Source organism: Falco rusticolus, chromosome 3, assembly GCF_015220075.1.
Source record: "Falco rusticolus isolate bFalRus1 chromosome 3, bFalRus1.pri, whole genome shotgun sequence".
In the NCBI taxonomy this organism is placed as follows: Eukaryota; Metazoa; Chordata; class Aves; order Falconiformes; family Falconidae; genus Falco; species Falco rusticolus.
In genome coordinates, this window is record NC_051189.1 from 55307502 (window position 1) to 55321599 (window position 14098).

The following is a 14098-nucleotide window of genomic DNA, read 5'->3' on the forward strand; positions in this document are numbered from 1 at the left end:
AAAAATCAAGGAGATGGCTTTCAGGGTAAGTAGGCCTCAGAAAAAGCAGAGATACTGATTCTCTTTCAGAGCATGACATAAAAACTTCTGTCTTCTAACAGGTGAAGCCCCGTGCTGTCAGCACCTGGTATTTGAAATCAAAAGTTGATGTATGTTTCCTTGCAAGCTGACAAAAAGATGGCATAAGTTCCTAGGTTCAGCTCTTACCTGCTTAATCTGAAATCCACTCTTCTGTTTCTGTATGCCTACCTTTAAGTCTTTGATGCGTGTTTCGAGACGTCTCATCTGCTCCAGTGTGTGGGTACCCGCATGGACATTTTGCAGTTGAGACTTAATCAGCTGAAGCTCGTCACCTATTGTGCTCAAATCCTTCAGCAGTGTAATTACACAGCTATCACAAGCTGGAAGGAACATGAGCAAAGGAAAACAATACGTATTATTGATATTTGGTGCAGAGAATATTTCGCTGAGTACATTAATAAACAAGATGCAATGGAAACACTTTGACAGTTGTCACCTGGTGCCACCTGAAGAATAAAGGCAACAACAAAGGCTACAGTATTAAGGAGAGTGACCAAAGCCAGAAATTAGGAGGAGGCCTCATTCATATCTGGCTAGCTGACCACCTCTTTTATCATTTTTCTGAGTGTTTGGCTGAATGCTTGCTTTTAAAAGATTAATTACAAGACACCTTCAGTCCTTTTCAAACTCTGCCACCCCTACAAGAGTCATCAGTATGTATCCAAAACCAGCAGAAGGCAATGTAAGTGCAGTTCTATTTTATTACTTACAGTCACAATCTTCATTGGGATCCACATCTTTTGGTTCATTATTGAAACATTCTGAAATCACAAGACTGTCATTAGTAACCAAAGTTTTCTTATAGAAATAGTATTATTGACTTTCTTGCCCTCACTTTTCAAGGATACCAGCCATTAAAACATGGTGATGCCCTTTCATAAATCCATACCCACCATGAACAAGCTGAAAGGCCCAGAAAGCTTGAGCATGCCAAAACATTCAGCTCCCATTTATGCCTTGCTGCGATCAACACCTTTTTCATCCCTCGAAGGAAACTGACTGTAAACTGCTCTCCCCTACCAATATATGCTACTTGGGTAGCAGCAGAAGGCTCTCTCACATCAAATATGCTGAATGTATTACTAGAATTTGCCTAGAATAACACCACCAGGATTGGAGCCAAGGCTACACTGTTAAAGCATTTTACCCAGGACATAGGTTCAAACCCCTTTATCTACTTCAGTATCCATGTTCAAACCACAGCTTCTGATTCCCCAAAGGATGCCTTACCCACAAGGAACTGAGAAATGTTTATGGCTTTTCTTCATACCTGTCACAGCTCGCAAGATTAAGAGATTAATCAAGCTTGAGAGAAATCCATAGTGTATGCATGGAAGGAGGCACTGTATGTGTTCCAAGGCATGGAGCTTGGACTGCAGGTGGTGTACAACAAACATTGCCCTCAGACTTTACAACAAGCTAGCACAAGTGATTGCCTGTCCAGTGTGCTGGTTTGTTTTACAAACCCTGTTATAAGAAGCTTAACGCTTTCCTGGTGCACATGGTATTGTAATATCCTGGGATCCTAACTTCTAGGAGGCAGGAAAGGAACCGGCTCCTAAAAATGCCACCATATAGGACAGGAATCGCCCCATCTTGATGCCCAACTCCCTTTTACAGGCTTGGCCCTACTGTCACCCTCCTCTCCTCTGGAAAATGAAAAGGGCTGTGCATGTCTTTTACTCTGAAGGAAAAGGATGCACTCCGGGTATAAGCTGTTGCTGTCAAGAGTCAACAACAGCCTGCAACTGTGAGATGTTACAGTGATAAAATTAGACCTGAGCTTTAACAGCAGCATGAAACAGCCTGGAACAAACTGCCTAGCTGTGCCATTTCCTTTGGCACTTGCACATTAAGTCATCAGGAAGTTAAATGGGATTGGTAGTGAGCGCTGCTGCCAAAAGGAGACAAGTCACAAAACATATATTTGTAAGACAACTAAGGAAATTATTCTGTAATTCAAATACCCATGCAGTTCTGCTGTTGTGTAATCAGCTAACGCCAGACACATTTCAGCTGTCACTGTGAAGTACCAATTAAATGCAACTATTGCTACAACTTGTGCACAAACAACGTCAGCCAAGAAATGGTGAAATGAAAAAGTCTGGCCAAATGCCAGACATCACGCACAAGAAACCTGATAGAACATGCTGTGCTGATGATCACAGAAGGTTTTATTCTTAATGCAGAGAAAAGAGACAGCTGATCAGAATATATAGTTGGAGACAAACTGTCAACAAACTGGCTTTTGAATTTTGCCTTATGGATTAGCTTGTCCTAGCAAACGTTTGCTTCAAAAAGAAAGGATAAAACATCAAACACTGCTTGGATCTATTCCACACAAGGTATAAATATAATAAAGATGCATTACTTCAATGATGAAATATGAAATGAGAACTAGCTATTGAAAAATTGCACCAGCTGCCAACAGCAGTTCACATCACTTGCTGTTTTTCTCATTTCTGTGACAAAGGTGATCCTTGCAGCTCCTTGAATGCAGTATGAACAGCAGTGCAGAGAAATGAGTAACATGAGAATGTCAGTTGTTAGTTTGACACTTTACTAATATCTGAGGAGGAAAAGCTGTCTATGGGGAGAGAAAAGTGTAATTTTACTGGGGAATGAAAATCAAGATCCTTTTCAGGAGCAGTGGCCTATGTGTTTCTGAATAGAAATGAGTATCCCAAGGGACTGAGGTGAATCAAGGTAAAGATGGTCTGAGGAATGTTGGATCAGGCCCTTTACTTCAGGATTATAATAGATACAACAAATACATGCCAGTGGTATAATATTCTTATAAGAGCTTACTAGTAGTGGAGTACATGTGTGACTGATTCTGGGAAAATCAGGGACGCCTTAGATGGCAGAATGGTATGTAGCAGGGTTTATAAACCAGCCCCATGACTCAGGTCCTAACTTCCACTGTAAACACAGTTAGCATGGATACCTACGAAGGCACTGCCTGATGCAGACTCTGAAGGTGTCACTAATCTGTCCCAAATACATTTAAAAAAGGCATATTGAGGCTTCTCAGTTTCCTAAGTCTGTGACACAGACTGGTAAGATATGACTTAACCATATAATCAGAGGAACCATAATGCATTTAAAAATATACCAGTGAAACAGAAAACCAGAATAAAATTGGTAGTATTTATGAAGGGAAATACATGATAAAATGGCTTAGAGGAGCAAACTTGATGACTCAGGACAGCCCTTCTATTACCATCATGTTGTGTTTTAGGAAAACTTACATTTTGTTAAAAATTATCTACATTTCTTATAAGTCTAGATCTTTCCCTCTGTTCAATTTATCTAGAGTACCATCCTTTTCTGCTTCCCAGAGAGAAGATAACACCCCCTTTCATGTTCATAGGCCCTCACGTACCTCCAGTCAGGTGGTCACAGCTAGCCAGCTGTCCATTATTATTACAATTACATTTCTGACAGTAGCCTCCATATTTCTGTGGATTTCCGAAATATCCTGGAGCACATCTAGATAAAGAGATAGAAGTAATTTTTATTAAACATTTGAAGCTACTTTTGTGAAAAATACTTTCCCTTGTAAAATACAAAACCCCCTAGTTATTCTCCAGAAGAAATTTTCAAGAAGTTTTGAGTTCATGTCTTGAATTAGACAAAAAGAGTATATTTTTGGCCTAAAGTATCCTCTGCACTATGCTAAAAATATCCTTCCAAGTACTGCAGAATTTTTTTCTCAAAATAAAAGAACTCCCACAATGCTCATATAGGAATAATTCACTTAATCTGAAAAAATACAATATACACAGATACATACATACACAGAGACCCTGACAAGGCTTAATCCACACCATTCTGGTCTGTGATCTCACCAGAAAACACCTATTAAGGAGGATCATACTGCAAGCACATGTTGAGATTTCAAACAGCAATAGCACTGAATGACATTATCACCCTTCTGCTGGGTGATACCTCCTCTTGCCATCTGCCAGCAAAGTATTCTGTGTGAGTGAACTCTGAATATTTTATAGATAAAATATATTGTCCAGACTGGCTAGCTAATATTCCTAGAAGTCACCCTGTTGTGAGATCTGTAGGAGTGGCAATGCAGGATCAAAGGGCCATGATGAGCAGCTGAGGTACAGCTAGATCTGGAAGAGAAAAATCCGTCTAACCTGCAGCTTAGATGTCAAAGGTAACAGTTTCAAAGCACAAGACAACGTCCTACTGGAGGTGCTGTCTTCAGGTGAGCTATGACTTATTAGCCTCAGGTTTCCAAACCAGACAACACCACTCCACTGTGCTTAAATTCTCCCGGAAATTGAAACTCAGTGAAATAGCTTCCTCTGTCTGCCTGAAACTGCCATGCTGTTCCTCTTGTCCTTTGCCAAACAGCTGCAATGTTCCAGCAAAAGCGATGGCTTTGGCATTGTATTTTTGTATGCTCCACGTGTGGAACACATCAGAATGATTTGGCATGAAGGGTATGGTGTATAATGTTTATTATATGGTTGCTGTTGGATAACTAGGAACACTGAAGCATCATCAGGTACCTTGCAGAAAACGGAAAAACGTTTTTAACTCGAAAAGGGACAAAACAAGTTGGAGTCATTATTACCAGAAAGGGTACAGGATTATCCTGGCAAGGCACAGGGCACTTAGGCTAAGAGGCTGACATTTCTCTTTTTGGTAAAAACTGTGTAGTCACTAAATAGTCTGTGAATAATTGTTTACATTTCTCCAGGGAGTGTTGGGTTTACTTCTAGAATTACACTATAGCACCACACTATAGCAGCTGTTCATATAAATAGATACTCCTTAAGTGTGTGCATACTATGCATATGTGTACATCCATATATTGGCACACACCTCCTTCTATGGTGTCCCTCAAAAGCCGTGGTCTTGAGAAACAAGTCACTTACCGTTCACAACGAATTCCAGTATAGCCTTCTTTGCAGAGACACTGTATTTCTTCACCGTTTGTGACACAACCAGTTGCAAATCTTTGAGAAGAAGCAAAAATATTATTGTGAACAGATCATAAAATAGGTTTTGCTCTCTAGAGGCTAAGCTCAGTTAAATGACTTTCAGATTTAAAAGTTTTTATACCACCAAATTACTTCTCAGTTAATTTGCCTCTAGACAAACTGCTGTGACTAATTCTTTGAAGTTTTATATATTTTGTCTAAATTCTTTCCTTAGACTAAAAAATAATAATTTCCTGACCCTCTGGACTGACCGACTATAAGAGTTCACTATGCAAAGGAATACCTAAAATAAACCTTAATAGTGATGTTGTAAAATAAAACAAGTCTAGGTAGCTATTTTATCTTACTAGGCAAGAATCAATAGCCTGTGCTAGACAATATGTTCTCCTGCTTAGATAGCTTTTTTTCTTTTTTATGGATGTAAACATTAAACGATATTTTAATGTAGCTATTGTTTGGTGTTTGTTTTGTTTTTGGGGGTTTTTTTGTTTTGTTTTGTTTTTTTTTAACCAAGGCAGAATAGAGTTGTACACCATTTTGGGGAGCTTTAGAGTATATCTGGTTAACACAATGAACATTTTTGTCTGCTCTTTCTAGCAGACCCATCTAGATTCAAATTTCTCTGGGAGAAAAATTTTTTGGCCAATGTCTGGGAAGGAGAAGGCAGGAGGTGAAGCAGGGATAGGGCATGTTTGCTATTTCCATTTTTTAATTTATGAACAGCAGGATAAAGCAAGTCTGTGCATCAAAGATGTCTGCAATAAGAATTACATATAATTTGACTAGGAGGAAAATTGTCAACTCCAACAATGCCAGGTGGGGTGCATTTCCTATGTCAGGAATGGTATTTACCACCCTAATGTGCAGCTATGAAACCGCAGTTTTATGGTCTCCCTAGATATTTCAGCATTCTTAAAGCAAAAGATGACTAAAAATATATTCAGTCAGCCTCAGGCAAGCACCTGCAGAAAAGACCAATGCTGTCAAAAACTGATCTGTCACAGAGTTCTCTGATAAATGAAAAACCTGTCCATTTTCTGATGGTGCAAATCTCCTACTTAAGGCTACTTGGTGTTTGGTAATGCACCTGGCAAATATTATGTGGTGCCTTTAGCAATTTCTAGCTTCATTTTTTTTAACAGACTTCAGGTTTCAGAACTGACCAATGATGACAATGTGGCTAAACATACCACACATTCAAAATGCAATTTACTGCCCAATTTTAAGCCTGGCAACCTCATTAGATCCAAGGAAATTAATTTTTTTTAGCTCAGTATGTTTGTACTTCAAACAGAGCTTCCACCTGAAGAGCAACCATACTTTCAGAAATCTAGATACATGCTGAAAAGCTTTAACGTTTTTATATTATTTTTGCATCTTACTAAATTTTCTGAATTCATATAAAGGGCTTGTTTCATCATTGTCACTTATCTCCTACCCAGAGTAATGGTGTTAAATGTGAGACTAAAGATAACTTACATCTTGCATTTCAGTAAACAAGAAAGATTCTGGATATGTCCAGTAAGGGAAAAGGCTTCCACGCTATATTTCTCAACATGATTTTATACATAAGCCCATTGCGACTGCCTGGGGCTCCCCCAGGTGATGAGCAGTGTGCCTTTGTGGTTCAGAAACTGAGTGAGAATGGGAATACTCAACTTATTAAAAAAGGCAGTGCTGTGAGACAGACTACCAAGTTACTGCTGGTCTAACACACCTCAAATGGGTCTGATGCCCCACTATGCTGAGCAATATCAGAATACAGGAAAAGATCATTATCTTCCTATGGTAGTAGGGATTGGTGTTTGGTTGCAGGTTTTTTCTTTCTTTCTTTCTTTTTTTTCTTTTTCCCCTCCCCTGCTTGACTTTTTATTACTTTTTACTGTACCTGTTTGTATAGGGGCAAGGACACACCCGGCAGGAGCCTTCAGTGGCATCTCCAAAATAACCATCTTCACAGCGCTCACATTTCTCCCCAGCAGTATTATACTGACAGTTCTTCAAAAGGAAGAGAGAGACAAGCAAGAGAGTTAACAGTTCTTTACCACTCAATACGGCTTTATGATTATTAAAAAAAAAAAAAAAAAGTAGCTAATCTACTCAGAGGATACGTTCTTTCCCTTCCACATAATCAAACATTTATGGCCAAACTGCCTTCCCAACCAGGATAAATTGGTTCCAGTCATTCTGCAATTGTAGAAACCACAATTTGGTCATTATTGTGGAAAAGCATCAATAAACAAGCAGCATTAAACATAGTTTTAAAGAAATTCAATCAGACGCATAGTTTGTTAAGGAATTACTAATGCACTCTCTCTGTCTTGATATTTCAATTAAAAATCAATATGTTTAAATTAAACTTTAAATTTTGCATCTTAACATTAATTATAAGGCAGATATCATTTAAAAGCACGCAATCAATTGAACCCAAGTACATTCTTAAAAGAATCCCACTAAATTAATGTAAAATATTTCTGTTAGTAGATTCAGATAAGAATTTCATTTCATGTACTTTCTCCAGTGTATGTGTTATTTGTATTTATGGAGTAAATAATGAAAACAAAGGCTAGGAAGACAATTAAAACCAGTATAACTGAGCCACTTTTTCCATTGTAAAATTGTTGGGAATCATATCTTATTTTAGAAACATTCTTATTCCTGGTGCTGTCTAATTGTCACACAAATTTATATATTACAGGGAGAGAATAAAGAAGTTGCTTTTGCATTACCTAAAGCAATACTAATTTAAAGTAGAAATTGTTCAAATACAATCTTGAGCAGCCATAAAAATTCCATGTGACCAACACTCAAGAGGTATTCACATTCCCAAGTTCTACAGCTGTTTCCTTCCGTGTGCAACAGACTGATCCAACATCCCACAGAGCTGAGGGTGTACTAATAAAGTGAAAGATGATAAAAGAAAGTGGGAAATTGGCTGGAAGCAGTCACTGAGCAAGTAACACTTGCATTTCAGGGACCTTGACAGCTTAGGGCTATGGTTGAAGGCCCTACTACCATGACTTGCAGCAGAGGGGCATTTTTCCCTACAAATGAGAAACAGTTCTGTCTCTCCCATCTCCTTGTATACTCCATTCTCTACATTTCTTCACACCCAGAGTCCCTCAACCACGTCAACAGCCCTTCCTTCAGCCTCTGCACGTAGTAACCTCCAATTAGTTTTCATTTTGGTTGAAGAACTAAATTTGTGGCTCACTTGTGAAAGGTTCTGGGAAAGCAGGAAAAGCTCTAGTTCACATACGGGACATTGAACTAGAGAAGTGAAAGTAACATGAAGACACTACGTTTATGAAAGGAACCATTTTAAAAGGCAGCCTCTACAAAAGCTGGTGCATATATTCCTGCAAAAGTCTTGTGGAAAACTTCAGACTGTTTCTGAATAATTACTGTCAGCTTTTATAATCCTGAAAAACAAATTAAACTACAAAAAGAGTAAAAGAGATGTATTTAAAAATATTTGTGTTGGTTTCATCTTGGAGCAACCTCCCCCCCCCCCCCCCCCCCCAAGTTTAGTTCCTGGCTTTTTGTTTTGCTCACTCTGTCTATAGAAACTGAAGCAACTCCATAACTGCAAAGAAAGTTTCCTTTAACTACGTGGCATATAAGGATGGGAGTTCCCAAGGCACAGTGGAACGCAGCCAGAGCAGCAGCCCCCTCGGGGCTCTTCCTTCAGCCTTCACAGGACCAGAGACACCCCTGGGGTCACAGCATCTCCAAACCATCCAGCACTGCAAACTCTGAAAGGAAAACTCTCAGCTGACTCCATACGCACCCATATGGCATCAGGACGCCATAGCAGAGCGTGCCAGGGCCACAACAGAAACACCTATGTACATAGGCTTATGTGACATGAAACAACCTGTCAAGGGATGAGCAAGTCTCAGCACCATGCTGCTGCTGAGGGAACGCACCTTTCAGGAGGAAAGGCAGGGACCACAAGGACACAAAGCCTGATTAATGGCAGAGGGCTGGCTTTTCCCTACACATGAGAACCAGTCTTTCTGTCTTCTCCACCTCCTCCCTCACTGTTCTCCTCTTTCAGCAGTATAGCACTGCACCCCTCTCCTCCCACCAGCAGTCAGTGGGATGGCTACCGCCTGAGCTGGGGAGCACAGCACTGCTGCCACAGAGAAAGGAGTCAGCCTGGGCTTCGGCTCACAAAGCCCTCTCTGGAGGCTGTCATGGCAGCGATGCTGACATGCTGAGGCACTGGGCCCGTGCTCAGGTGAGGAGCAGGGAGAAGGAGGGCAAGCGAGTGAGCACTGCACTTTGGACAGGGAAGCCTCCTCGTCTTCTCTGCACCACAACAGGACTTTGTCCCACGGCTCCTCTACAGAGACAAACTTGCTCCATATTAGGCAGAGGCTCATGATGGAAATACAGGCCCTCTGGGCTTTCATTTTCCACCACGTTATCCTGGGTGACTTTGCTTATCCTGAATTTTGTCCCAGGGCCAAGCATTGATTTAGCTCTATCTATCTGAAAGTTAATCCAGCTGTGAGAAGGAAGGGATAAAGAGAAACCTAAATCACATACTTCATGAGGTAAAGGTGAAATTTGCAATTTTTGTCCTTTATAATTTTCATCTGGAAATGAAGTAAAATCTCCTCATCTTTACAGCTCTGCTGCAGCTCTTTCTTGTCATGGCCTGCCCTGCCTCTCCAAAGCAGTAGCCTGTAAGTCATCCCCCGGAATGTGCTGAATTGCTTTACAGTTTCCATTAAAGTGAGAGCGTTGGCTGAGACGAAGTCGGGGGGGAGGGGGGGAATGACATAACGTGCAGGAATGCACCGCAGGCAGAACGGATGCAGCGTGAACAAGGAAGAAATAACAGAGAAGAAAGACCATGAAAGGTGTTGACAAGGTTCTTGTTTACACAGTAAGTGAAAAATTAGTGAAAAGTTTTTAAGCAGGAATTTTTCAGAACAAACTATTCAAACCATCAATGGGTATAAGCTGGAGAAGCACGGTCGGCCAAATGTCGCACTTCCATTGCTATGAGGGCTGATCCACTCCCATGAGGCTGCTTTGCTGGGCCAGGGAGCAAAATCTGTCCCACTATCTTCTGTAACAGTGGAAATTTTCTAATTAATCTAACTTCTATCCCCTTTATCTCGTCTTGTTTCTTCCAATATTTTTTAATCCATCTAGATGTAAATTAAGACTCGTGGAGATTTACTGATGTTGATTAAAGAAGGGATTCTGCAAAGGCCATGCTATGCATGAACGTGCTATTTGCCAGCATTGGCAAACCCTAGTATATATGTGTACAACTAAGGACTGCATATGCCAGTGTAAGACCCATATTTATTAAAAATAACTGCAAACACTTACATATGTACTAATTTCATGACATTTTATACCATGAGCTAATATAAATCATAAGGGAAAGAAGAAAACAAAAAAAAGATCAGAAATTATTCTCATCACTCACAGTTATGTTTAACATACATGTAAGTGCATGCAACTTGGGCTCATTACAATACAAGATATAGAGAATGAGACATACAAGGATTATGTTTAGTTGCTTGGACTTTAACAGTGCTATATAGTCCATACTGCAGTAAGCTAAATGTTTTTTCTCCTTTTTTTTCCAATTCATTTCTTGAACATTAGTAGTTACTTACAATGCATTTTCCAGTACCATCTTGACACCTATTTGAATTTCCGTTGCAGTTGCAGGGAACACAGCGTCCAGTAAATAATCCTTTATTTTCACGGTAAAATCCAAGGCCACATTCCTTGATGGTAAGCAGAGAGAAAAAAAAAATAGTGAGTGAGTGCAGAAAGTATGTTTTACAGGTTATGGGAAGAGTATTTTGAAATTGATTGCCATTTCCAAGGAGTAGTGGACGTGTACATTTCCTTGCAAGCTCTTCTAAGCCCATATTGTTTAAATTATAAGTATTTTAATGCAGTGAATAGAAATTAATGGAGATGATGAAGTTTCATCCCACCCCCGTGCTCTACACTTTGTGGTAGTGGAGATTTCATCGTTTTGACTCTAACCTCTGAGCAAACCACATTTTCTGTGGCTATGTACAAAGATGTAGAACATTACTTTTATTTTAACATGACAAAATTTTAACATGACAGAAAAAGATTTGAATATAAATTCACACTACAGTGTTCTCAAAGAAGAACATATGGAAATCTCACGTATAGCTAGTGGTTACATTAAATATTGATATCAATTTAACTATGGTGTATTCCTTGGAAATACTTCTAGCAAGACACCTTTTACATTAATTCATCATGACGTCTGCAATAAGTCTACCTAGAGCTATACAAAGCCATGCTTAGACACAGCCAGGTGATACAACAAAACATAAAGCAGTCTAATTTCTAAGTACAGACTTGCCATGGAGACCTGGGAAGCATGAGAAGAATGTTCAGCTATTGAGGGCACAGGTGCAGGAGCACAGCCTGTCAGATCAAAGTTGGGTTTAAATAGGGAGCTGAACCAGAAGAACATTATGAATGAAGCAAGAGAAATGGAGTTTGTTATCCTACACCAGGAAGGTAGTAACTAATATGTTAAAATCAGGTTCTTCCTTGGAATGGGCAGGGAAAGCACAAGGGTAGGGAAAATACGAGGAATTCCTCCTGGGCATGGAGCCTTCCCGTACACAGACCAATTAAAAAATTCATGTCCACGTTCTCTGCTCAGCGTACTCCTGGAACACTAACCACGTCCAAAATGACCGGACATCAGTCTATCCCTCCTATTTCCCAGCTCCTTTTCACTAGTAACTAAGCTGGTGTGGTGCAAGGAAGATCAGAGGCTGCATAGAAGTGGGGAGAAAGCTGTGCTCCCCACGAAGCCAGCATCTCCCAGGTTCCTGCCTCTGGCAACGTACTTCTGCACAGTACCTATACCTCAAGTCTACCTCACGGTCAGGGGCTGGCCCTGACAACATTCAGAAAATAAGTGACAGTTGAACTTTAAAGCCATAAATCTTTTCTTACAGCAATTGCACCACCAAGACAGATGGGACAAATCTGAAGTGCAAAGGGTTTATGGGATGGTGTCTCAAACCATGTTCCAGTGGTCTGAGGTTCAAGTATTTATGCAGGGGCAGGATTAACCAGTGAATTTATCAAGCACGTAACTGCCAGAGAAAAAAAATTCACTCTTCCAGAGCTGATCCCAAAAGGAATATTCAGTTATTGCTGTTTAAACAACCGTTGCTAGTGGCACCTTTGCCTTCTTTACATGTGGGATAAATAAATAAATTCAGAATACAAATATAATCCATAGCTTTTAATACTGATTCCAGTGTGAGCAAGGACTGAATTTAGAAAAGGCATTTAAAACTTTTCAGATACATTTTTAAAAGGGTGAATATGTTCCCTGAACAACAGGGAGCCAATACACACAACTTCTGAAGAAACCAGTGCCTGAAATACATTAAACAGCATGACTAAGTAAAATATAGGCTCTAATGCATATAACTTTTATTTACTGAAAGTCTCTTTTTGAAGAGCAAGATGTATCACTCATTTTAAAGATGCATCCAAATGCATTTGGAAAAAATCTGTACATCTTTTTGGTTTTCTATTTACGCTGTCTTTAAAACAACACATTTGGAGTAGGTGGGCACTTTGTTTCTGAAACAGCACTTGTGATCCTGAAAAACCGATTCCATGCAAAGATAAAACTGTGCACTTTCAAGTGCTCAGGAGTTCAGGCTGATTGTTTTTAAGTAAACAGCAATTTAAAAGAAACTTCTGGCACACGCTTTTGTTAGCAAAGTACTTTGAGACATAAGAGTAACCTTATTACTTTTATATTAAGTAATGTATAATTTGTTATCAAATTAGTTCATTTAAAAACAAAGAAAAAGAAGGAAGCAAGCAAGGGAAAAAAACAAATTACCTGTCTCAGGTGAAAATCCCTTTGAACTTGTTGCTGCTGACTCCCCTCCTGAAGGTTAGGATACCATAGCCTCTGTTGCATATCTTGTGCTAAACAATGCCCCAAGGCTAGTAACGTGACAACCAGCCATCCTGCATTCCTTGGCCTCTTCACCTGGGCCATCCTTTTACCTTAGCTCCAGTGTGAACATATGCCGCTGTCCTTTAGGTGTTTGGTTCTCTTATACTCTCCCTTCTTCTCCAGCTTCTGACTCAGATTAATGAGGCTCTGCTGTGACGGGCCCCACCTTTAAACTTTATATGTGAGTCAAGTTGTACAGCACATACTACTGTTCTTCAGGTTAACAAATAACCCCGCAGTTCCTGTAGCTCAATATATACCTAAGTCGAGGTGTGGCAGGTATCACCTCCTCCCCACCTAAGGCAGCCAGACAAAGCTAGGTGATTACAGCAGTAAATCACTGCCTGAGTAATGCTGCATAAACATTACAAACTACCCAGGTGAGCGTCTTGATCACTTCCTTTGGCTATGTATTTCCACCAGGTTATATAAAAAACCCAGCGGCTTCATTTATCAAAGCAGTATGTTGAAAGCAATGGGGTGGCAGTAGGAATTTCAGTCAGTGCTTGTCAATTTGTGTGTGGCACAGAACATCAAATGTGTGAAAAAATAAGCTTTTAGAAATATTTCCAAAATGGTATTCGACAGATGATAAATAGCTGCCCTGAGTAGAGGATGCACACATGAGACATAAGCCAGCCGTAAATGTTTTGTTCAGCCTCTCTGCAGCTGCTCCAGTCTAGGTATTATTCTTTCATTCTCATTTCAAAAATATTTGCAAGGTTAGTGCAGCAATTGCTGCTTTATGGTAACCCTCAACCACTTTCTGAGAGAATAATTCCTCATATTCTGTGCACTTTGTACTCTGCTTATCTCTCCAGTACTTTATTCTGCTGCCTTGGGTGCTTATCCATGGGAACAGATAGTCAAGCTTTAAGCTAAGCAGGGAAACAACCAAAAGAATTACAGCTACAGGAACAGCATCAGCGACAGGATATACAACTGAGGCTAGGATTCCACCATTCTTCAGGTAACAGTGTTACTTTGCAATGTTTACATTATCTTTCATAAAAATAACTCCATTTTTTTTTTT

General features: G+C 39.9%; 1 protein-coding gene across 1 annotated transcript in view; it reads right to left on the bottom strand.

The window, feature by feature from the left end:
• Positions 1-14098, bottom strand: part of LAMA3 (laminin subunit alpha 3) — a 119265-nt gene that overhangs the window by 27397 nt on the left and 77770 nt on the right. Inside the window, exons 42-47 of the mRNA XM_037381515.1 lie at positions 10694-10807; positions 6937-7046; positions 4983-5063; positions 3467-3573; positions 792-842; positions 250-401 (exon numbers count right to left, since the gene is read on the bottom strand). Of these exons, the coding sequence (XP_037237412.1) occupies positions 250-401; positions 792-842; positions 3467-3573; positions 4983-5063; positions 6937-7046; positions 10694-10807 (615 nt within the window). The remainder of the gene's footprint in view (positions 1-249; positions 402-791; positions 843-3466; positions 3574-4982; positions 5064-6936; positions 7047-10693; positions 10808-14098) is intronic.